We start from the raw sequence: 24634 nt of genomic DNA, 5'->3' as shown, positions 1-24634 counted from the left end.
TTGGCCAAGATTGATTGGATGAGGAGTGTGTGAAGGAGAAGAAGTCAGGAATGTTGCTGGCCTTTCCAGCTTGGGGCAGCTGTTGTAGTGGTGTGTCACTCAGTTTAAGAGTGACAGGTCAGGAAGAAGGACCCATGGGGAAGGTAAAGTGAGGAGTTTTAGTTGAGAGTTGCTGGGTCTGAGGTGCCTCTGGGATATCCAAGTGGAGATGTTCAGAAATCAACTGGAAACTCAGAAGAAAGACGTGGACTAGAAATAATGGATTTGGGGATCATTAGCAAAGAGATGGTAATGAAAATCGGTGAAATCATCCTCGGAGAGGGAATGGAGTGATAAAAGGATCTTGAAGAAAACCCTAAGGAACAGTTAAGGGAAGGAGTGAGTAAGAAAAAAAATTGCAGAGAGAACAAAGGACAGGCTAGAGATGAGAGGAAAACCTACCTCCTGCAAAGTTCAAGAGGAGTGACAAACTGAGAAGCATACTGGATTCAGCAAAGAAGTCTGCGGTGACCTTGTGGAGAGCAGTTTTAGTGGAACTTTGGGGACAGCACCAGATTGCAGTGGGTTGAGGAGTGAGTGGGAGGGGAGGGGTTGGAGACAGCTGGCGGGGACATTTTTTCAAGCTGTTTGGCCAAGAATGGAGAGAGATAGGATGGTAACTTCATAGAATTGGGAGCTTTTTTTTTTTATTCTATACTAACGGAGGAGAGGAAGAAAATTCAGGGACAAAAGGAAATAATAAAGCCCAGGGGGAGAAGCGAGATGGAATCCAGTGCACACACATCGGATTGTTCTTCAGACAGGAGGGACGCATGTGTATGTTTTAACTGGATGCAACGAGGAAAGGATTAAATTGGCTGGAAGCTTGATTGTTGGGTAGTTCTCGCTTATGGATACTGTTTCCTCTTGGAAGACAGGCGATGAGTAAGGATCTCGTTGAATGAATACATGAATATTTTCCCGTAGCTAGTCAAAGTCTAGGGTTACCAGCAGGACAGAAGAAGACACTGTAGGCCGGGCGCGGTGGCTCACGCCTGTAATCCCAGCACTTTGGGAGGCCGAGGCGGGCGGATCACGAGGTCAGGAGATCGAGACCATCCTGGCTAACACGGTGAAACCCCGTCTCTACGAAAAATTAGCCGGGCGTTGTGGCGGGTACCTGTAGTCCCAGCTACTCGGGAGGCTGAGGCAGGAGAATCACTTGAACCCGGGAGGCAGAGGTTGCTGTGAGCCGAGATCGTGCCACTGCACTCCAGCCTGGGCGACTGAGCGAGACTCCGTCTCAAAAAAAAAAAGAAGAAGAAGACACTGCATTTTAGGCAAGAGTCCGGTGGGAAGCAGGTTGAGACTGACTGAGAGGAAGTAACCATGGGAGGGCTGCTGGTCCACTGAATGAGAGAGATTTTTCCAGAACCTCATGCTGGGGCTTTGATTTAGGAATCCCCTTCCTCCTATAGTCAGTCTGCCTTCCCTGGCCTATGGCTTACGTCTAAAGCCTCGAGCCCCATCGTTCCCACCGAGGACCAGCTGGAAGCCATTTTGATTATGCTCCACCACGAAGGAGGACAATACAGCCCCGCCCAGAGCCAGGCGCGCCCCCGCGGCGGGCCGGGTGCGCGTGTCCGCGCCTCTTCCCGCCGGCCGGGCGGGCGCCTGGCCCAGGACGCGGTGGCGCGGGGCGGGGGGTGGGGGTGGTTATGTAAGCGTTGCGCGCTCCCGCGAGGCGCCAGCCAATGGGAGACTTCGGCTACTCGTGCTCGCGCACGCAGGGTGGGGGGAGGGAGCGCACGACGTGCGCGCACCCTCTCCCCTCGTCCACCGCTGCCGCCTCCTTCTTCTGCCGCTCCTGGTGCTGCTTGTGTGCTCGTTTGGTGCGGACCTGGTACCTCTTTTGTGAAGCGGCAGCTGAGGAGACTCCGGCGCTCGCCATGGCCGACGAAAAGCCCAAGGTGAGCTCGCCGCCGGCCCCTTCGCCTCGCCGCGCGGTGGGGGTCATGGCGCGGGCCGGGGTCCGGCCAGAGCCCGCCGCTGGCTCCCAGCGCTTTCCCGGGCCCCCCACGGGGCCGGCCGCGGCTCAGGCCCGGGCGCTCCGCGCCATTTTCCTCCCTCCCTCTCTTCCTCCCTCCCGCGCCGAAGGAGGCCCCGCCGCTCTCTCCCGCCCCCGGCGGCCTCCGAGTGCGCGCCGGGCGCGAGTTGGGCGGGCAGAAAGCGGACGCCCGCGGACCCACCAGCCCCGAACGGGGATTCTTGGCCCAGCCGGCCGGCGCGCGTGAGGAGGGGCGTTAGGGCGCGCGGGGTCTCCACCCTCTGTCGACCCCGCGTCGGGTGTTGCAGTCTCCGAGGCGGCGGGGAGTTCTCTGGGCTCGGGCTTCACCTCTTGGGTAGGAACCGCGGGCATCTGGGGACCCCTGCCTGGGGCCGCGGCGGCGGGGCGAGGGTTCGGGGCGAATCAATGGGCTGCTGACGGGCAGGAACCTGGATGCCCGCGGGCCGCCGTCCTGGGCCTGGGGGTAGGGGGATTCCCGTGGAGTATTTCCCACTTTAATGGCCTCAGGGGCCCGAAGGGGGAGGGGCAGCGGCTTTTCCCTGGGTGCCAACGAACCCCTAATCCGCGAACACCATGTGGTTTCATGAAGTTGGAGGCACAGGTACGAGCAGAGAGACTTTGTGCGGCTTAACTTTTGAACGCGGCTTGTGAGGCACCCGGAGACTTCCCGGGAGGACTTGGGGACACCCATCATCGGGTCACACGGGACTTGCTGCTTTTAGTTTGGTGGCACCCCCCGCCTCCCGCGCCTTTACTTTCTGGAGCGTTTTAGGGCTACAGAATTGTTTCTGCACTCGATTTTGGACAACTTTAGGTTGGGTCGAAATCTACAAGAAACAAATCAGGATAAAACTGTGTATTTGACCCATGACAACAAAGGGGGGAGGGGAGAATAAGTGCTCTTAACCGAAAATAAAAATGAAGCTGCTAATAGAGGAGAACGTTAACTGTGGTCCTGAGTATTACCGCTGTTCCGGAGGGAATCGGGATATTCTTCGATTGTTTTTTTTGTTTGTGTGTTTCCTTTAATGGAGATTGGATTTAGGTTATTAAACTGAGTTTGGTAACTTTTTAATGACAACGGTAATGAGTTTTGAATGGCAGGCTGTAGATTTATTGTTTTGTTTCTTGCAGTTGTACTTAAAGTGCTTAGAAAAGAGAAGGGACTCTATTTTTAACTTTTTTTGGGGGTAAAGTATTTTGGGAGTGATATATGTCATTTTATAAAGTTTAACTTCAAGAGAACGTTGCAATACACTGAATAGGACCCAACTTTAAACATATTGTTGCTACTGATAGTATTGCATGTAGGCTTTTCCGTATCTGACAGCTATCTAATACTGTTACTGCAGGATTTCTCCTCTTTCACATTGATTTCAGCAGCTGAAAACAGCCGTATGCCGTTTTAGCATACAGTATGAGAAACCTGTTGATTTTTGAAGCAACTAGGGCTGCTGCTGCTTTATAAAACGTGTTCGTTGATCACATTTCCCAAATTATACTTTTATTTTTCTTTTAACAGGAAGGAGTCAAGACTGAGAACAACGATCATATTAATTTGAAGGTGGCGGGGCAGGATGGTTCTGTGGTGCAGTTTAAGATTAAGAGGCATACACCACTTAGTAAACTAATGAAAGCCTATTGTGAACGACAGGTGAGGAATTCATATGTGTACTTCCACTGAATAAAACTATTTTTAAAAATCTTATTTTCATGGGAACAAAAACTAGACTAGCATATTACAGTGACTTTTTGATGGGATGAATATGCACTTGGCACGTCAGTTTTGTCGTGCACTTGGTATATTGATAGCTCGTGAAAACCCTTAGGATGATTTGGTTAGTATTATATGTGGTTCCAGTCCTGTGCCAGAAATCCATCAAATTATATTTACAATAATTTTTTTTTTTACCAAGGAAATGTAATTTTATGTTTATAAGAAAATAAGAGTGAAGTTGGTAAAATTACTTATCAGTCTTTTATTATTTTATTTTATTTTTTTGAGATGGAGTTTCATTCTTGTTGCCCAAGCTGAAGTACAGTGGCCTGAGCTCAGCTCACTGCAACCTCCACTTCAAGCGATTTTCCTGCCTCAGTCTCCTGAGTATCTGGGATTATAGGTGCCCACTACCAGGCCTGGCCAATTTTTTTTTGTATTTTTAGTAGAGATGGGGTTTCATCATATTGGCTAGGCTGGTTCCAAACTCCTGACCTCAGGTGATCCGCCCGCCTCGGCCTTCCAAAGTGCTGGGATTACAAGCATGAGCCACCGCGCCAAACCAAGAAGTTTTTTTTTTTTTTTTTTTTTTTAGCTGGGAGTCTCACTCTATTTCTTTTAAGCTAGAACTTATCTACCTTGTAAATTGTGTTTTGTTTTTGTTTTTGGTTTTGTTTTTGATGGAGTCTTGCTCTGTTGCCCAGGCTGGAGTGCAGTGGTGCAATCTTGGCTCACTGCAACCTCTGTCTCCTGAGTTGAGGCTATTCTTATGCCTCAGCCTCCTGAGTACCTGGGATTTCAGGCGTGCGCCACCACGCCCGGCTAATTTTGTATATTTAGTAGACCTGACCTCAACTCCTGACCTCAAGTGATCCACCCACCTTGGCCTCTCAGAGTGCTGGGATTACAGGCATGGGCCACTGTGCCTGGCCCCTTCAGATTGTTCTAAATAGGCTCAAAATAGAATAAGGCTTAAACCTATGTAAGTTGGGAAATTGAGTTTGAGTTTATACTTGAAAGATCAGTGAAGATAAAAACTTCCTTTAGGCCTGATGCAGTGGCTCATATCTGTAATCCCAGCACTTTGGGAGACTGAGGCAGGTGGCAGTTGACATCAGCCTGGCCACCATGGCAAAATCCCATTTCTACTAAAAATCCAAAAAAATTAGCTGGGCGTGGTGTTACACGCGCATAATCCCACCTACTCCGGAGGCTGAGGCTGAGAATCCCTTGAACCTGGGAGGTGGAGGCTGCAGTGAGCCAAGATCACACCACTGCACTCTAGCCTGGGTGACAGAGCGAGAGCATTTCAAAGGAAAAAAAAAAAAACTTTAGAATGTTTGAAGTATTTTTATGCCTAGTGTATTTACAATGTAATAAGAAAATACTGTGCTCATAATTGATATGTAAACCTTCTTGTATGTAGTTCCTTATAAAGATAACCTTTTTTTTTTTTTGAGACAGAGTCTCGCTCTGTTGTCCAGGATGGAGTGCAGTAGTGCAATCTCGACTCACTGCAACTTCTGCCTCCCGAGACCAAGCGATTCTCCTGTCTCAGTCTCCCGAGTAGATGGGACTACGGGCGCACGCCACCACGCCCGGCTAATTTTTGTATTGTCAGCGAGATGGGGTTTCACCATATTGGTCAGACTGGTCTTGAACTCCTGACCTCAGGTGATCCACCTGCCTCATCCTCCCAAAGTGCTGGGATTGCAGGCGTGAGCCACTGTGCCCAGCAAGATACCATATACTCTTATTTGAAGAATTTTGCTGAAATCACCCTACATGAACTTATGAATTGTGTTAAATAATTTATAAACTGGCATCTTCTATATTTGAACACTAGTGCCCCTTCAGGATACAGGGGAATTTTAAAAGGTAATCCTTTTGGAGAACTTCTTTAGCAAAACTGCATACAAAATAGAAAATCATAGGCTGGGCGTGGTAATCCACCACTTTGGGAGGCCAAGGCTGGAAGACCAGTCTGGACAACATAGTAAGACCTCATCTGGTTTTTTTGTTTTGTTTTGAGGTGGAGTTTTGCTCTTATTGCCCAGGCTAGAGTGCAGTGGCGCAATCTCGGCTCACTGCATCCTCCGCCTTCCAGTTTTAAGCGATTCTCCTGCCTCAGCCTCCCAAGTCACTGGGATTACAGGACCTCGTGAACCACCCGCCTCAGCCTCCCAAAGTGCTGGGTTTACAGGCATGAGCCACTGCGCCTGGCCCAGACCTCATCTCTTAAAAAAAAATTAGGTGGTTGTGGTGGCACATACCTGTAGTCCAGGCTATTTCAGTGACAGAGGTGGGAGGATTGCTTGAGCTTGGCAGGTCTAGGCTGCAGTGAGCCATGATCTCATCGCTGCACTCCAGTATGGGTGACAGAATGAGACCCTGTCTCAAAACCACAAACAAACAGAATCATGCTTCAGTTTGGTGGTTTTGAACAGTATTCTTTTCTTTCTTTTTTTTTTTTTTTGGAGAGTCTCGCACTGTTGCCCAGGCTGGAGTGCAGTGGCACCATCTCGGCTCACTGCAACCTCTGCCTCTTGGGTTCAAGTGATTCTCCTGTCTCAGCCTCCCAAGTAGCTGGGACTACAGGTGCGTGCCACCGTGCCCAGCTAATTTTTGTATTTTTTGTAGAGACGGGGTTTCACAATATTGGCCAGGATTATCTCGATCTCTTGACCTCGTGATCCGCCTGCTTCGGCCTCCCAAAGTGCTGGGATTACAGGTGTGAGCCACCGGTGCCTGGCCTTGAACACTATTCTTATGCATATCTTATTTAACTTTTCTGCAATTGCAAAATTTTGCCTTTTTTTTTTTTTTGAGACAGGCTTTTGCCCTGTTGCCCATGCTGAAGTGCAGTGGGAGGATTATGATCATGGCTCACTGCATCCTCTGCCTCCCAGGCTCAAGCAATCCTCCCACCTCAGGCTCCCAGGTAGTTGGGACTATAGGCTTGTGCCACTGGGCGATTCTTTTTTTTTTTTTTTGAGACGGAGTCTCGCTTTGTCGGTCAGACTGGAGTGTAGTGACATAATCTCGGCTCACTGCAACCTCCACCTCCCGGGTTCAAGCAATTCTCCTGCCTCAGCCTCTTGAATAACTGGGATTATAGCGCCTGCCACCTAGCCTGGCTAATTTTTTGTATTTTTATTTATTTAATTATTTTTTTTTTTTCCGAGACAAGAGTCTCGCTCTTGCAATGGCACGATCTCGGCTCATTGCAACCTCCACCTCCCGGGTTCATGCAATTTTCCCCCCTCAACCTCTGGCTGGAGTAGCTGGGACTACAGGCGTGTGCCATTGTGCTCAGCCAATTTTTGTATTTTTAGTAGAGACGGGGTTTCACCATGTTGGACAGGCTGGTCTTGAACTCCTGACCTCAGGTGATCTTCCACCTCAGTCTCCCAAGGTGCTAGGATTACAGGCGTGAGCCACAATACTTGGCCTTCGTTTTTAAGTAGATGATGGTTATATACTGTTTTTCATCCCTTTTATGCCACTGATAACTTACTGAGCAGCACCACTATATGCAAGGGATAGACTGTGTAACTAAAACAGTCTAGGTTCCTATATCTCCTGAAGTGTGTTTTTTAGTAAGACAGTAAATAATTACAGATTTGGGTAAGTATTAAAGGAAATTAAAAAGCGGTGCTTTTTTAAAGCTATTCCAGGAAGTTCAAGGGTGTAGGTTGGGGCATTTTAGGTCGGTTTTGTTGTTGTTGTTTTTGAGATTGAATCTGGTCTGTCACCCAGGCTGGAGTGCTAGGGCATGATCTTGGCTCACTGCAAACTCCGCCTCCCAGGTTCAAGCGATCCTCCTGCCTCAGCCTCCCGAATAGCTGGGATTACAGGCGGATGCCACCACACCCGGCTAATTTTTGTATTTTCAGTAGAGGCGGGGTTTCACCATATTGGCCAGGCTGGTCTTGAACTCCAGACCTCAGATGATCTGCCTTGGTCTCCTAAAGTGTTGGAATTACAGCGTGAGCCCCCGAGCTCAGACTGGAGTCTTTCAATGGGCATTTTTTTTCCTTTAAATTTCCTGTTAGTGGCCAGCCAGGCGGATCACGAGGTCAGGAAATTGAGACCATCCTGGCTAACACAGTGAAACCCCATCTCTACTAAAATACAAAAAATTAGCCCAGCATGGTGGCATGAGCCTGTAGTCCCAGCTACTCAGGAGGCTGAGGCAGGAAAGTCACTTGAACTCTGGTGGCGGAGGTTGCGTTGAACTGAGATTGTGCCACTCACTCCAGCCTGGGCTACAGAGTGAGACTCCATTAAAAAAAAAAAAAATTTCATTTCCTTGTCTAACTCATTTAAATGCATATTTGTCTCAAGGTATGTTCTATTTAACATTATAGTAGCTGCGTCTGAAAAGCAGTAAAGCTTTCTAAAAGAATGACTTACTGGCTGGGCGCAGTGGCTCACACCTGTAATCCCAGCGTTTTGGGAGGCTGAGGTGAGTGGATCACTTGAGGTCAGGAGTTCGAGATCAGTCTGGCCAACATGGTGAAACCCTGTCTCTACTAAAAACACAAAAATTAGCTGGGCATGATGGCAAGTGCCTGTAATCCCAGCTACTCGGGAGGCTGAGGCAGGAGAATCACTCGAACCCAGGAGGCGGAGGTTGCAGTGAGCCAAGATCGCACCACTGCACTCCAGCCTGGGCGACATAGCAAAACTCTGTCTTAACAAACAAACAAAAACAACAACAACAAACAGGCCGGGCACAGTGTCTTATGCCTGTAATCCCAGCACTTTGGGAGGCTGAGGTGGTCAGATCATCTGAGGTCAGGAGTTCGAGACCAGCCTGGCCAACATGGCGAAACCCTGTTTCTACTAAAAAATACAAAAATTAGCTAGGCGTGGTGGCGCCTGCCTAGTCCCAGCTAACCAGGAGGCTGAGGCAGGAAAATTGCTTGAACCCAAAAGGTGGAGGTTGCAGTGAGCCGAGATCGCGACACTGCCCTCCAGCCTGAGTGACGGAGCAAGACTCTGTCTCAAAAAAAAAAAAAAGGAAAAAAAATACTACATCTTACTGTTCACTGAAAATGAGAGGCTGGGCACCATGGCTCACTCCTGTAATCCCAGCACTTTGGGAGGCTGAGGCAGACGGAGCACCTGAGGTTAGGAGTTCGAGACCAGCCTGGCCAACATGATGAAACCCAGTCTCTACTAAAACTACAAAAATTAGCCGGTTGTTGTGGCGGGGGACCGTAGTCCCAGCTACTCTTGGGAGGCTAAGGCAGAAGAATCGCTTGAACCAGGAGGTGTAGGTTGCCTTGAGCTGAGATCACGCCACTGCACTTCAGCCTTGACAACAGATCAAAACTGTCTCAAAAAAAAAGAAAATGAAAATCACCCCAAATCTTTTTACCTATAGGGTATGTTAACATGTTGGCAATTGTTTATTTAGGTATTTCTTTAATATATTCATGGTTAAATATGCATGTACTTTTATGTAAATAGAATTCTGTTTCTCTTAATGCTGTTTATTGCTTTTAAATTCTCGTTCAGGGATTGTCAATGAGGCAGATCAGATTCCGATTCGACGGGCAACCAATCAATGAAACAGACACACCTGCACAGGTAAAAAATCTCTCCTAATTAGAAAAATTACCATTTGTAATTTTTTGAACAGCTGTGTTTATGAATTTGAACGTTTAGACACTGGAGTATAAGTTCTTGTAGAGTTCAGAGCTTTGGGGAAGTATGACCAGAGGGGAACAGAAAGGAAAATAGGAATAGGCTCAGGAAATGCCAATGGTTTTTATTCATTTATTTTTAATTTTCATTTTAATTATTTTTTTAGGGACAGGGCCTCTCTGTTGCCCGGGTTGAAGTGTAGTGGCCTCATTATAGCTCACTGCAGCCTTGGCCTCCCAAAGTGATGGGATTATAGGCACGAATCAATGTGCCCAACCCCACCAGTGGTTTGTGTTTGTTTTTTGTGACGGAATCTCACTCCATCGCCCAGGCTTGAGTACAGTGGCACGATCTTGGGTCACTGCAGCCCTCGCCTGCCATGCTTAAGCAATTCTCCTGCCTCAGCCTCCCAGAGTAGCTGGGATTACAGGCATGCACCACCATGCCTGGCTAATTTTTGTATTTTTGGTAGGGATGGGGTTTCACCATGTTGGCCAGGCTGGTCTTGAACTGCTGACCACAAGTAATCTGCCCGCCTTGGCCTCCCAAAGTGTTGGGATTGACAGGTGTGAGCCACCGCACCCAGCCAAATCCTCACCATTTTAGTTCTACATGCTGAATTGAAATTCTCTTTTACGTGTCTTCATGAACAAAAAGGAACTAATAGCTCTAATTGCCACGTCCCATAGCTTTGTTTGACAGGGAGAGCCCCTGATAATAGGAGATTTTCCAAACCCTTACTACAAAACGTGATGCTCTCTGATCCTTTAACTCTTTATGTACCACTTCATTTTGTTCTGTCACTTTCTGTAGGATCAGCTGGATTGTCTTCTGTGGCAGAAGCTCTTTGTTTCTTTTTACCCTTTGAAAGTTCCATTAAATACTTCCAGTTTTGGCCTAGCAGGGTGGCTCATGAGAGCCATTTTCAGGATTACAAAGTGCTTGTAATGCCAGCACTGTGACACCAAGGTGGGCGGAGCACTTGAGTCCAGGATTTCAAGACCAGCCTGGGCAACATGGCAAAACCCTCTCTTTACAAAAAAATACAAAAATTAGCCAGGGAGCAGTGGTATGTGCCTGTAGTACCAGCTACTTCTTAGGGTGAGGTGGAAGGATTGCTTGAGCCCAGGAAGTGGAGGCTGCCGTCAACCAAGATGGTACCACTGCACACCAGCCTGGGTGACAAAGTGAGGCCCTCTCTCAAAAAAAAAAAAACAAAAAACGACTTCCAGTCTTGTCCTGACTTGGTGGCTCACACCTGTAGTCCTATCACTTTAGGAAACTGACACTGGCAGGAGGGTTGCTTGAGGCCAGGAGTTTAAGACCAGTCTGGGCAATATAGCAAGACCTGGTCTCTACAGGAAAGAAAAAGAGCTGAGCATGGTAGCATGTGTCTGTAGTCCCAGCTTCTTGGGAGGTTTAGTGGGAGGGGTGCTTGAGTCCAGGAGTTTCAGGCCGCAGTGAGTTATGATCATACTACTGCACTCCAGCCTGGGCGATAGAGCAAAACTCTGTCTCAAAAATAGAAGACTTACAATTTCTGAAATATATTTTACAATGTTGTGATAGTAGAAATTTAAATTGGATCGCATGTACTTTTGAATTTCAACTTTATCACCCAGTAAAAACTAGAAAGTGATAAATGTGGCATGAAGCAGCACATCCAGATTGTAGTTTTGTTGATAATCTTTGAAAATTGGAAAAGCCCCTGAGTTGTACTGAAAAGAAGAATATTTTGAAGACATTTCAACTGCTGACAGTCTCTCAAAAGGAATTACGGGCCAGGTGCACTTGCTCACACCTGTCATCCTAGCACTTCAGGAGGCTGAGGCAGGCAGATTGCTTGAGGTCAGGAGTTTGAGACCAGCCTGGACAATATGGTGAAACCCCGTGTCTGCCAAAAAATACAAAAATTAGCCAGGCATCACCAGGCGCAGTGGCTCATGCCTGTGATCCCAGCACTTTGGGAGGCCGAGGTGGGCGGATCACCTGAGGTTGGGAGTTTGAGACCACTCCGACCAACATGGAGAAACCCCGTCTCTACTAAAAATACAAAATTAGCTGGGTGTGGTGGCCTGTAATCCCAGCTGCTCGGGAGGCTGAGGCAGGAGAATCGCTTGAACCCGGGAGGCAGAGGTTGCAGTGAGCTGGAGATCACACCATTGCACTCGAGCATGGGTAACGAGCGAAACTCAAAAAAAAAAAAAAAAAAAAATTTAGCCAGGCATGATGGTGCACGCCTGTAGTCCCAGCTACTCAGGAGGCTGAGGCAGGAGAATCACCTGAACCCGAGAGGCGGAGATTAAAGTCAGCAGAGATAGTGCCACTGCACTCCAGCCTGGGTAACAGCCCCTGTCTCAAAAAAAAAAGTCTGGGTACAGTAGCTCACGACTGTAATCCTAGCACTTTGGGAGGCCAAGGCAAGTTGATCACCTGAGGTCAGCAGTTCAAGACCAGCCTGGCCAACATGGCGAAACTACCCCGTCTCTACTAAAAATACAAAAATTAGCCGGGCATGGTGGTGCTCACCTGTAATCCCATCCCAGCTACTCGGGAGATTGAGTCAGGAGAATCTGGGCGGGGGAAAGGTGTCAGACAGTCGAGGTTGCAGTGAGCGCGGAGGTCATGCCACTTCACTCTAGCTTGGGTGAAAGAGTGAAACCCTGTCAAAAAAAAAAAAAGGCGCAATTATGGTATGTAGCCACAAGGAGGAGCTAAATTCTATTGATAAATGAGGCTTGTACAGGAACCTCATTTTTTAAAGGCATTTGCAGTTTCACTGTAAAACTTCACATTTGGATAATTTTGTTTTAGTAGATAGATGACAGGCTTGTTTGGTTTTAAAATAAATAGTAAAAAGTATCTATTGTGCTATACTCTCAGTTATTAGAATGTATTTCCTGTCTTTAAGCCCTCCTTACCCACCACTAAAACGGGATTATCTGCTATAGTAGTTACAAATATTAAACAAGGAGTTATTTGTTTGGATCCGTGACCTTGAGGCATTTTAAAATCTTCAGGTTGAATTTGCAATTCATTTTACTTCATTTTGAAGAATTTGGAATTGATTCGTTTTAGAATTATTCTCCCAATATTTGTTAGATAGCAGGATTGTGATAAATTAAAATATCTTAGCAGGCCTCCTGCCTCCCCAGCTTTTTTTTATTTTTTTATTTTTCGAGACGGAGTTTTGCTCTGTCTCCCAGACTGGAGTGCAGTGGCGTGATCTCAGCTCACTGCAACCTCCGCTTCCTGGGTTCAAGCGATTCTCCTGCCTCAGCTTCCCAAGTAGCTGGGATTACAGGCGCCCACCATGATGCCTGGCTAATTTTGTTTTTATTTTATTTGTTTATGTTGTTTTTATTTTATTTATTTTCTGTATTGACGGAGTCAGTACAAAATTAGCTGGGCATGATGGCGCATGCCTGTAATCCCAGCTACTTGGGAGGCTGAGGCAGGAGAATTGCTTGACCCGGGAGGCAGAGGTTGCAGTGAGCCAAGATCGCGCCATTGCGCTCCACCCTGGGCAACAACAGCGAAACTCCATCGCAAGAAAAAGTAGAAAAACACAAATGTAGTCATACAATAAGCTGCTTTGCTCCTTGGGGTGTACTTTCTTTTTTTTTTTAACTGCCCCTTACAGAGCATGGCTAACGTATATAGTCAGTGCACCCAGAGTTGGCTGCTGCTTAGTTTTAAAATTGTGTTTTTAGCCTAACACTGTATCTACTGTATCTTAAAGATATTTTCATTTCTGTACATGAAAATCTTATTTTTTAACGGCTATATGGTATTTAATATCTGAGCATACTATGTTTTATTAATTTGGGGTTTTTTTTTTTTTTTTTGAGACCCGGAGTCTCGCACTGTCACCCAGGCTGGAGTGCAGTGGCGTGATCTCAGCTCACTATAACCTCCACCTCCCAGGTTCAAGTGATTCTCCTGCCTCAGCCTCCCGAGTGGCTGGGATTACAGGCACCTGCCACCATGCCCAGCTAATTTTTTGTATTTTTAGTAGAGACGGGGTTTCACTATGTTGGCCAGGCTGGTCTCGAATGACTGACCTTGTGAGCCACCACGCCCGCTGTGGGTTTTTTATTTTTGTTTTTGTTTTTTGAGACAGAGTCTTGCTCTGTTGCCAGGCTGGAGTGCAGTGGGGCAACCACAGCTTACTGTAACCTCCACTTCACGGGTTCAAGTGATTCTCCTGCCTCAGCCTCCTGAGTAGCTGGGACTACAGGCGTGCGCAACCACACCCAGCTAATTTTTGTATTTTTGGTAGAAACGGGGTTTCACCATGTTGGCCAGGATGGGTTTGACCTGTTGACCTGGTGATCCGCCCACCTTGGCCTCCCAAAGTGTTGGGATTATAGGCGTGAGCCCCGGCACCCAGCCTAATTTGGGTTTTTATTGAGATTTGTTTTCAGCCTTTGCTAAGCAGTGCAGCGAGATTCTTTAAACATATCACCCTTCTGTGGGCCCTCGACACAGACATATTCAGCTTTCATTTATTTAATTTTTTTTGATACAGTTTCTTGTCACATGCAATGGCATGATCTTGGCTCACTGCAACCTCCACCTCCTGGGTTCAAGTGATTCTCCTGCCTCAGCCTCCCAAGTAGCTGGGATTACAGGCGTGCAGGCGTGCGCCACCACGCCCAGCTAATTTTTTTGTTTTGTTTTTTGTATTTTTAGTAGAGACTGGGTTTCACCATTTTGGCCAGGCTGGTCTTGAACTCCCGACCTCAGGTGATCTGCCTGCCTCGGCCTCCCAAAGTGTTGGGATTACAGGTGTGAGCTGCCACACCCGCCCGCCCCCTCCTTTTTTTTTTTTTTTAGACCAAGTCTCACTCTGTCACCCGTGTTGGAGTCCAGTGGCACAATCTTGGCTCACCACAACCTCTGCTTCCTGGGTTCAAGCGATTCTCCTGCCTCAGCCTCCCGAATAGCTGGGATTACGGGCACATGCCACCATGCCCGGCTAATTTAAAAAATATTTTTAGGCCAGGCGCAGTGGTTCACGCCTATAATCCCAGCATTTTGGGAGGCCGAGGAGGGTGGATCATGAGGTCAGGAGATCTAGACTGTCCTGGCTAACACGGTGAAACCCCGTCTCTACTAAAAATACAAAAAATTAGCCGGGCGTTGTGGCGGGCACCTGTAGTCCCAGCTACTCGGGAGGCTGAGGCAGGAGAATGACGTGAACCCAGGAGGCGGAGCTTGCAGTGAGCTGAGATCCTGCTACTGGACTCCAGCCTGGGCGACACAGGGAGACTCCGTCTCAAAAAAAAAAAAAATTTTTTTTTTTAATAGGAATGGGGTGTTACCAGGTTGGCCAGGCTGGTCTTGAACTCCTGACCTCAGGTGACCCGCCGACTTCAGCCTCCCAAAGTGTTGAGATTACAGGAGTGAGCCATTGTGCGTGGCCCCAGCCTTTTTTTCTCTTTTTTTGATACAGGATCTTTTGCTTTGTCACTCAGGCTGGAGTGAGCTGGTGTGGTCTCAGTTCACTGCAGCCTTGATCTTATGGGCTCAATTGATCCTCCCACCTCGGCTTCCTGAGTAGCTGGGAGTATGGACATGTGTCACCATGGCTGGCTAATTTTTTTTTTTTCCTTTTTTTTTTTGTAGAGATGTTGTCTCCTTATGTTGCCCAGGCGGGTCTCGGTCTCTTGGGCTCAAGCAATCCTCCAATGTTGGCCTCCAGTAGTACTGGGATTACAGGCATGAGCCACCGCACCTGGCTAATATTCTGCTTTTTACTCAAAAACTAAGTTTTGGCTGGGCGCAGTGGCTCACACCTGTAATCCCAGCACTTTGGGAGGCCGAGGCAGGCAGATCACTTGAGCTCAGGAGTTTGAGACCAGCCTGGCCAACATGACGAAACCCCATCTCTACTAAAAATACAAAAAAATTAGCTGGGCATGGTGGCGGATGCCTGTAATCTCAGCTACTTGGGAGACTGAGGCAGGAGAATTGCTTGAACCTGAGGGGTGGATGTTGCAGTGAGCTGAGATCACGCCACTGCACTCCAGCCTGGGTGACAGAAATCCTGTCTCAAAAAAAAACAAAAAACAAAAAACAAGTTTTATCTAATAGTCATAAAAAAGGAAGCCAAGTGAAAAATTACTTAAACCAAGTGTGTTGATACATTAAGCTATGAGACATCTAAAATAATGAAACTTGGAACTTAGTGGAACATGTACATGTTTTCAGCATACTTAAACCCGAAAATCATTAATTTTCAGAACTTAATCAGTGCTTTTACATTTGTTTTTTCTTTTATGCTAGTTGGAAATGGAGGATGAAGATACAATTGATGTGTTCCAACAGCAGACGGGAGGTGTCTACTGAAAAGGGAACCTGCTTCTTTACTCCAGAACTCTGTTCTTTAAAGACCAAGATTACATTCTCAATTAGAAAACTGCAATTTGGTTCCACCACATCCTGACTACTACCGTATAGTTTTCTCTATTCTTTCATTTTCCCCTTCCCCATTCCTTTATTGTACATAAAGTAACTGGTATATGTGCACAAGCATATTGCATTTTTTTTTTTTTTTAACTAAACAGCCAATGGTATGTTTTGATTGACATCAAGTGGAGACGGGATGGGGAAAAATACTGATTCTGTGAAAATACCCCCTTTCTCCATTAGTGGCATGCTCATTCAGCTCTTATCTTTATATTCCAGTAAGTTATTTTGCTCTCACTGTTTTAACAAAAAAAAAAAAAAAAACAACAACAACAACATAAAAATCCTTGCATACCTTGTTCAATTGGAGAATTTTAATGTTTTTCATTTATCATTGTAAAACCAAGGACAATTTTATAACTTTTTTGTACGTAGCTGTTACATGTAGGGCAATCTGTCTTTAAGTAGGGATAAATTACTCTAAAACAAAAAAGAATCCTAGATAGTTTTCCCTTCAAGTCAAGCGTCTTGTTGTTTAAATAAACTTCTTGTTTAAAATGAGCTGTTTTCTTTATTCTGAGAAATATTAAATAGAAAATTGAGGCTTAGAAAAAACATAAATAGGCCTGCTTAGAAGTAACATTTCAAGAAGGAAATAAAGCTACTTGGTGTTTCTGACAGACTGATACTGATGCCAAACAAAGAATAACAGTTTTATAAATATCACCTTGTTCCAAAAGTTTCTCTAGGTCCCATGTTAATATGCAAGTATACTAGCAGAAAAATTGGGCCATAGTATCGTGGATTTCCAGGTATTTTCTGTATATTAAGTGAGGCACGGAGCGTAGGGTATAGGGTAGCACATGTGGCAAGGAAAAAGTTCTGATTTTGCCTTTGTTGCTGATAAAACACTGAACCATTCTAGCCTGCACTTATAATAAGTAAATACTCCCTAACCTAAAATAAAGTTTTCGTTCCTTATTCAAGGATTTTTTTTTGAAACGGAGTTTTCCTCTTGTTGCCCAGGCTGGAGTGTAGTGGTGCAATTTCAGCTCACTGCAACCTCAGCCTCCTGAGTAGCTGGGGGGTCATAGGTGCATGCCACCACGCCCAGGTAATTTTTTTTCTATTTTTATTCGAGACAGGGTTTTATCACGTACACCAGGCTGGTCTCGAACTCCTGACCTCAGGTGATCCACCCGCCTCAGCCTCCCAAACTGCAGGGATTACGGCATAAGCCGCCACGCCTGGCCTATTCAAGAATATTGAGGGACAGAAAATATCTGTATATATCCATCCTCAGAACCTTAAATATACAGGTCACTACAGTCTTTATTATTTTAATTTTTGTTTCGTAGGGTTTCTTTTGGTGGTGGTTTTTTGAGATGGAGCATCATTCCATCTCCCAGGCTGTAGTGCAGTGGCACAATCTTGGCTCACTGCAAGCTCCGCCTCCCAGGTTCACGCCATTCTCCTGCCTCAGCCTCCCGTCTTAGGTCTTTTTGAAAGAGGTTATGCCTCTGTTGCCTAGTTGGAGTGGTGCAATGGTGTGATCTCGGCTCACTGCAACCTCCACCTCCAGGTCTTAAGAGATCCTCCCTGGTTAGCCTCGTGAGTAGCTAGAACCGCAGGTTCATGCCACCACAGCTAATTTTTGTATTTTTTATAGAGAGTGTTTCACCATATTGTCCAGGCCGGGCTCAAACCCCTGATCTTAAGTGATCTATCTGCCTTAGCCTCCCAATGTGCTGGGTTTACAGGCGTGAGCCACTATGCCCAGCCCCTTTTTAATTTTTTAAAAATGTTTATTTTTGAGATGGAGTTTCGCTCTTGTTGCCCTAACTGGAGACCAATGACATGATCTCAGCTCACTGCAACCTCCGCCTCCCGGGTTCAACTGATTCTCCTCCCTCAGCCTCCGGAAAAGCTGGGATTACAAGCATCTACCATCATGCCTGGCTAATTCTGTATTTTTAGTAGAGAAGGGGTTTCTCTATGTTGGTCAGGCTGGTCTCCACCTCCCGACCTCAGGTGATCTGCCTGCCTTGGCCTCCCAAAGTGCTGGGATTACAGGCTTGAGCTACTGTGCCCGGCCAAATTTTTATTATTTTTAAATTAGAGGTGGGGGGTCTCACCATGTTGACCAGTTTGGTCTCGAACTTCTGGCCTCAATCCCTTGTCTTGGCCTCCCAAAGTGTTGGGGTTTCAGGTGTTAGACCCCATGCCCAACCACTACAGTTTTTGTTTTTGTTTTTTTTTTCAGACGGAGTCTTGCTCTGTCGCCCAGGCTGGAGTGCAGTGGCGCAATCTTGGCTCACGGCAAGCTCCACCTCCCGGGTTCACGCCATTCTCCTGCCTCAGCCTCCCCAGTAGCTGGGACTAAAGGTGCCCACCACCATGCCCGGCTAATTTTTTTGTATTTTTAGTAGAGACAGGGCTTCACCATGTTAGCCAGGCTGGTCTCAAACTCCTGACCTCAGTTCATCCACCCGCCTTGGCCTTCCAAAGTGCTGGGATTACAGGCATGATCCACTGCGCCCGTCCTCACTGCCATTTTATAGATGAGAAAGCCAAGTTCCAGAAAAGTTGTGAAATAGACGGTGACAAAACTATAAAACTGGGACTAGAGATAGTATCCTAATGCTTGTTGATTGTTTTTGTCCATACTGATTGTCAACCTACCAATATAATCTACCATCAAGTCACCATGTAGTATTATGTGTTATTTCTCTTAATCTGCTGTACCTTTGTTTTTTGTTTTTTTGAGACGGAGTCTTGCTCTGTTGCCCAGGCTGGAGTGCAGTAGCGCAATCTCGGCTCACTGCAAGCTGCCTCCCGAGTTCACGCCATTCTCCTGCCTCAGCCTCCCGAGTAGCTGGGAGTACGGGCACCCACCACCATGCCCGGCTAATTTTTTGTATTTTTAGTAGAGACGGGGTTTCACCGTGTTAGCCAGGATGGTCTCGATCTCCTGACCTCATGAGCTGCCTGCCTCAGCCTCCCAAAGTGGTGGGATTACAGGCGTGAGCCACTGCACCCGGCTGCTGTACCTTTGTTTTGATACACTCTTTACATTCCCTGTTTCTATAGCAAATGAGCATTGCCAGTGACAACAGGAATGCAGTAGATTTTTCTTTATGTTTGTATATGTATGAATTTTACTCTTGAATCAACTAGACTAATTTTACTATATGTACAGTGCCACCAGCTTGTTTTTTTAAAATTTGTAGGGTTTTTTTGTTTTTTTGTTTGGTTTTGGAGACAGAGCCTCCCAAGTAGCTGGAATTACAGGCGCCCACCACTATGCCTGGCTGATTTTTTTGTATTTGTAGTAGAGATGGGGTTTCACTGTGTTGGCCAGGCTGGTCTGAAACTCCTGACCTCAGGTGATGCGCCTACCTTGGCCTCCCAAAGTGCTAGGATTACAGGCGGGAGCCACCGCGCCCTGTTTATTTTACTTTTTTTTTTGAGATGGAGTCTCTCTCTGTTGCCCAGGCTGGAGTTCAGTGGCGCAATCTTGACTCACTGCAAGCTATGCCTCCTGGGTTCACGCCATTCTTCTGCATCAGCCTCCCGAGTAGCTGGGACTACAGGCACGTGCCACCACGCCCGGCTAGTTTTTTGTATTTTTTAGTAGAGACGGGGTTTCACTGTGTTAGCCAGGATGGTCTTGATCTCCTGACCTCGTGATCCGCCTGCCTCGGCCTCCCAAAGTGCTGGGATTACAGGCGTGAGCCACTGTGCCCGGCCTACTTTTTTTTTTTTTTTTTAATGGAGTCTTGTTCTGTCACCCACACTGGAGTGCAGTGGCAGGATCTCAGCTCACTGCAACTTCCGCCTCCTGGGTTCAAGTGATTCTCCTGCCTCAGCCTCCCGAGTAGATGGGATTACAGGCGTGTGCCATCACACCTGGCTAATTTTTTATATTTTTGGTAGAGATGGGGTTTTACCATGTTGGCCAGGCTGGTCTCAAACTCCTGACCTCACATGATCCACCTGCCTCAGCCTCCCAAAGTGGTGAGATTATAGGTGTGAGCCACCATGCCCGGCAAAAAAATTGTATTTTGAAACAATGGGAAGTTTCCCTGCAAGAATCCTCGGTGTGAAGGGATCAGGTAAGGATATTGCTCTTGTTGCTTTAGGTAATATTTACTGGAATTTTGTGGTGTCCTAGAAAATGAAGTTTCAAATTCAAGCTACAGAACTTTATTTTGGCCGGGCGCAGTGGCTCACGCCTGTAATCCTAGCCACCATGCATGGCCATGAGGGTTATTTTTGAGTTAGGAAGATGCTGATTTCATATATGATGAATTAATTCTGGATTGTGGTTTTGAATTAGAATCCTCTGGCAAGTTTTTAAAAAATACCAAAAGGCTGTACCCTACCCCCAGAAATGTGTTTTCAAAGCAGTATGTAATTGAAAACCACCTCTGGCAGGCATCCTCACAAGTTAATCACCTTATGGTGAAGATTAAATGAGATAATGTGTTTTGTTTTTTTAACACTGCTATGAAAATATTAATGTGTGTTTTATCTTTCTTTTTTTTTTTTGAGGCAGGGTCTCACTCTGTTGCCCAGACTGGAGTGTAGTGGCGCAATCTCAGCTCACTGCAACCTTTGCCTCCCAGGCTCAAATGATTCTCGTGCCTCAGCCTCTGGAGTAGCTTGGATTACAGGAGTGGGCCACTACCACCTGGCTAATTTTTTGTATTTTAGTAGAGATGGGGTTTTACTATGTTGGCCAGGCTGGTCTGGAACTCCTGACCTCAAGTGACCCACCCGCCTCAGCCACTCAAAGTGCTGGGATTACAGGAATGAGCCACCGTGCCCAGGCAATGTGTGTTTGAGATGCCTAGCATGGTGTCTCCCACATGTAAGTTGTCTTTTGTTTTTAATCTTTTTTTTTTTCTTTTTCTGAGACAGAGTCTCACTGTCTCTTTGGTACCCTAAGAAGCAAAGCATCCATCTACAGGATGAGTTAGAGTTCTGGTTATCTAAATGGTGACTTGAAAGTTACTGCTGGTTGTGGTAGGAAATAGAGGCATACCTCACAGGGACTATGGGCTTGGTCCCAGACTGCAGCACTACAATAGAGAAGTCATCTCAATAAAACGAGTCACACAAATTTTTTGGTTTTTCAGTGCATATAAAAGTTATGTTCAGCCCTGGCAATATAGTGAGACCCTGTTTCTACAAAAAATAAAAGCCAGGTGCAGTGGTGCATGCCTGTAGTTCCAGCTACTCTGAAGGCTGAGGTGAGAAGATTGCCTGAGCTCGGGGGGAGGCGAGGCTGCAATGAGCTGTGATCGCGCCACAGCAGTCCAGCTATGTTGATGGGGTAAGACCCTGTCTTGGAAAAAAAAAAGTTTATATTGTAGTCAGGTATTCGGTAGCATTATGTCTTAAAAAAAATACATACTTTAATTTTTATTTTCTGGGAGTGGGGTGACAGGATCTTATTTTCTGTGTTGCCCAGGCTAGAGTGCAGTGGTGCAGTTATAGCTTACTGCAGCCTCGAACTCCTGGACTCGAGCAATACTCCCGCCTCAGCCTCCCAAGGTGTTGGGAATAATGAGCCACTGTGCCTGGCCCATACTTTGAAGTACTTTTTTGTTTGTTTTGGAGACAGGATCTTGCTTTGTCCACCCAGCCTGGAGTGCAGGGGTGTAATCACAGTTCAGTGCAGCATAGACATCCCGGATGCCTGTAATCCCAGCTAGTTGGGAGGCTCAGGCAGAGAATTGCTTGAACTCAGGAGGCCGAGGTTGCAGCGAACTGAGATTGCGCTACTGCACTCCAGCCTGGGCAACAGAGTGAGACTCCATCTCAAAAAAACCAAAAAACACAGTATCTGCAAAGTGCAATAAAATGAGGCATGCCTGTATGCATGTTTTATAATGAGACTTTGGTTTTTATAGTGGTTAGCTAATTTAAAAAGTTCCTTGAGGTAAAACATAATTAGAACAGAGTATATAAACTAGTTTGAAATTAATCTGTTGTTTGGATTGTAGATTGTTATTTCTCTGTAAGCAGTGCTGTGACTATATGAGGCACTTTTAGGATTTCTTTTCTTTTTCTTTTTTTTTTTTTTTGAGATGGAGTCCCACTCTGTTGCCCAGGCTGGAATGCAGTGGCGTGATCTTGGCTCACTGCAAGCTCCACCTCCCGGGTTCACACCATTCTCCTGCCTCAGCCTCCCAAGTAGCTGGGACTACAGGCGTCCGCCACCATGCCCTGGCTAATTTTTTGTATTTTTAGTAGAGATGGGGTTTCACCGTGTTAGCCAGGATGGTCTTGATCTCTTGACCTCAAGATCCGCCTCCCAAAGTGCTGAGATTACAGGAGTGAGCCACCACACCCGGCCTCACTTTTAGGATTTCTTGTACCCTGAGGGCTTTGTGAAACACTTTGAAGTCCAAGAATTATCACCTAATATTTGTTTTCTTGGCCGGGCGCAGTGGCTCACGCCTGTAATCCCAGCACTTTGGGAGGCCGAGGTGGGTGGATCACGACATCAGGAGATCAAGACCATCCTGGCTAACACGGTGAAATCCCGTCTCTACTAAAAATAAAAAAAATTAGCTGGGTGTAGTGGCGGGCGCCTGTAGTCCCAGCTACTTGGGAGGCTGAGGCAGGAGAATGACGGGAACCAGGGAGGTGGAGCTTGCAGTGAGCCGAGATTTCGCTGCTGCACTCCAGCTTGGGTGACAGAGTGAGACTCCGTCTCAAAAACTATATACATTATATATATATATATATATGTATGTATGTATGTATGTATTTTTACCGTTCATATTTTAAAGGCATGTGGCTAAATTTGCCACAAGTTGCAGAATTTAGAATGTTAAGGGAAGAATTTTTCCACATTTTTTCTGGGGATACCCTTTGAAGTTATGTATTTATAATTTTAACAAATATCTTTGCGAAGGAGGCTAAATTCTCTAGGAGAACAGGACAGATGGGTAATGGGTTTTTTTTTCGGTTTTTTTATTTTTTTGAAACAGGGTCTTGCTCTGTCACGCAGGCTGGAGTGCAGTGGCATGATCATGGCTCACTGCAGCCTAAACCTTTGGGCTCAAGCAATCCTCCTGCCTCAGCCTCTTGAGTAGTTTGGACCACAGGCACACACCACCATACATACAAAAATACAAAAAATTGTAGGCCGGGCACGGTGGCTTACGCCTGTAATCCCAACACTTTGGGAGGCTGAGGCAGGTGGATCACTTGAGGTCAGGAGTTCAAGGCCAGCCTGGCTAACACGGTGAAACCCCGTCTCTACTAAAAATACAAAAATTATCCGGGCGTGTTGGCGGGTGCCTGTAATCCCAGCTACTTGGGAGGTTGAGGCAAGACAATTGCTTGAACCTGGGAGGTGGAGGTTTCAGTGAACGAAGATCACGCCACTGCACTCCAATCTGGGCAACAGAGCAAGACCGTGTCTCTAAATAAACAAACAAACAAAAAATTGGCCGGGCACGGTAGCTCACACCTGTAACCCCAGTACTTTGGGAGGCTGAGGCAGGCAGATCACCTGAGGTTGGAAGTTTGAGACAAGCCTGGCCAACATGGCGAAACCCCATCTCTACTAAAACTACAAAAATTAGCCAGGGACTGGTGGTGGGCGCATGTAATCTCAGCTACTTGGGAGGCTGAGGCAAGAGAATCTCATGAAACCGGGAGGCAGAGGCTGCAGTGAGCCGAGATTTGGCCATTGAACTCCAGCCTGGGCAACAGAGGGAGATTCCATCTCAAAAAAAAGAGAAAGTTTGTCTGGGGGTGGTGGCTCACGCCAGTAATCCCAGCACTTGGGGAGGCCGAGGTGGGTGGATCACGAGGTCAGGAGTTCAAGACCAGCCTGGCCAGTGTGGTGAAACCCCATCTCTACTAAAAATACAAAAATTAGCCAGGCATGTTGGTATGCGCCTGTAGTCCCACTACTCGGGAGGCTGAGGCAGAAGGATCGCTTGAACCTAGGAGGCGGAGGTTGCAGCGAGCCGAGATCACGCCACTGCACTCCAGCCTGGGAGACAGAGCGAGACTCTGTCTAAAAAAAAAAAAAAGTTTTTGTATTTTTTTTTTTAGAGATGGGATCTTGCCACATTGCCCAGGCTGGTCTTGAACTCCTGGGCTCAAGCAGTTCTTTTGCTTTCGCTTCCCAAAGTGCTGGGATTCTGCTTGTTTTTAAATAGAGACATAGCAGTATAGTATTGGGGTAAACAGGACAAACTTAAACCACATAATTTTATTCAGTCCTTACTCTGAGGAGGAGGAAATATGAATTTCCTCTTGAGGAGGACAATTTAGGAATCATGCTCTCCATATCTACACTTTAGAGCAGTTAAAAAGGACCCAAGAGGGGCATGTCAGACCTTAGTAGAGTGTGTGTGCCATTCTGTTAACCTTAACTTGAAATAAAGGGAGCACATAAACTTGACAAAGCCATTTTCCACATTTGAGAACTCTCGGCTTATTTGTTTAATGGCAAATGAGTTTTAAAAGGAAATAAACTCCTTGAGCTGTCTTTTCCAGTATATTGATCTGTCTTTTTTTGTGAGGATACAGCTAAGAAAAGAATGGACAGATGCATACTAAATTTGGCCTTCGGAGTAATGGATGCAGAATGTGTCTGTGAAGATGTGGTTAAGTCACAAGTGATACACTTAAGGGACGCCCTGAGATGTTGGGATTGAGAAGTAAAGTTTGGGGGAAATACTTGTCCCTGGATGATTTTGTTAGTTCAATCACTTAACCAAGTTCAAAAGCACATGACTAGCATTTTTTTTTTTCTTTCTTTTTTTTTG

General features: G+C 46.4%; 1 protein-coding gene across 1 annotated transcript; it reads left to right on the top strand.

Annotated features, from left to right (window-relative positions):
• The first annotated feature begins 1626 nt into the window (after positions 1-1626).
• SUMO2 (small ubiquitin like modifier 2) lies at positions 1627-16394 on the top strand. The gene is made up of 4 exons (XM_511671.7): positions 1627-1949; positions 3570-3701; positions 9291-9362; positions 15711-16394. Exons 1-4 carry the CDS (start codon positions 1734-1736, stop codon positions 15771-15773), a joined length of 483 nt encoding a protein of 160 aa, XP_511671.3. The 5' UTR covers positions 1627-1733; the 3' UTR covers positions 15774-16394.
• Positions 16395-24634: the final 8240 nt, after the last annotated feature.

This window comes from Pan troglodytes, chromosome 19 (assembly GCF_028858775.2).
Source record: "Pan troglodytes isolate AG18354 chromosome 19, NHGRI_mPanTro3-v2.0_pri, whole genome shotgun sequence".
NCBI classification, from domain to species: domain Eukaryota; kingdom Metazoa; phylum Chordata; class Mammalia; order Primates; family Hominidae; genus Pan; species Pan troglodytes.
Note: the sequence above shows the minus strand (reverse complement) of the source record. Positions and strands in the feature narration are given on the sequence as shown.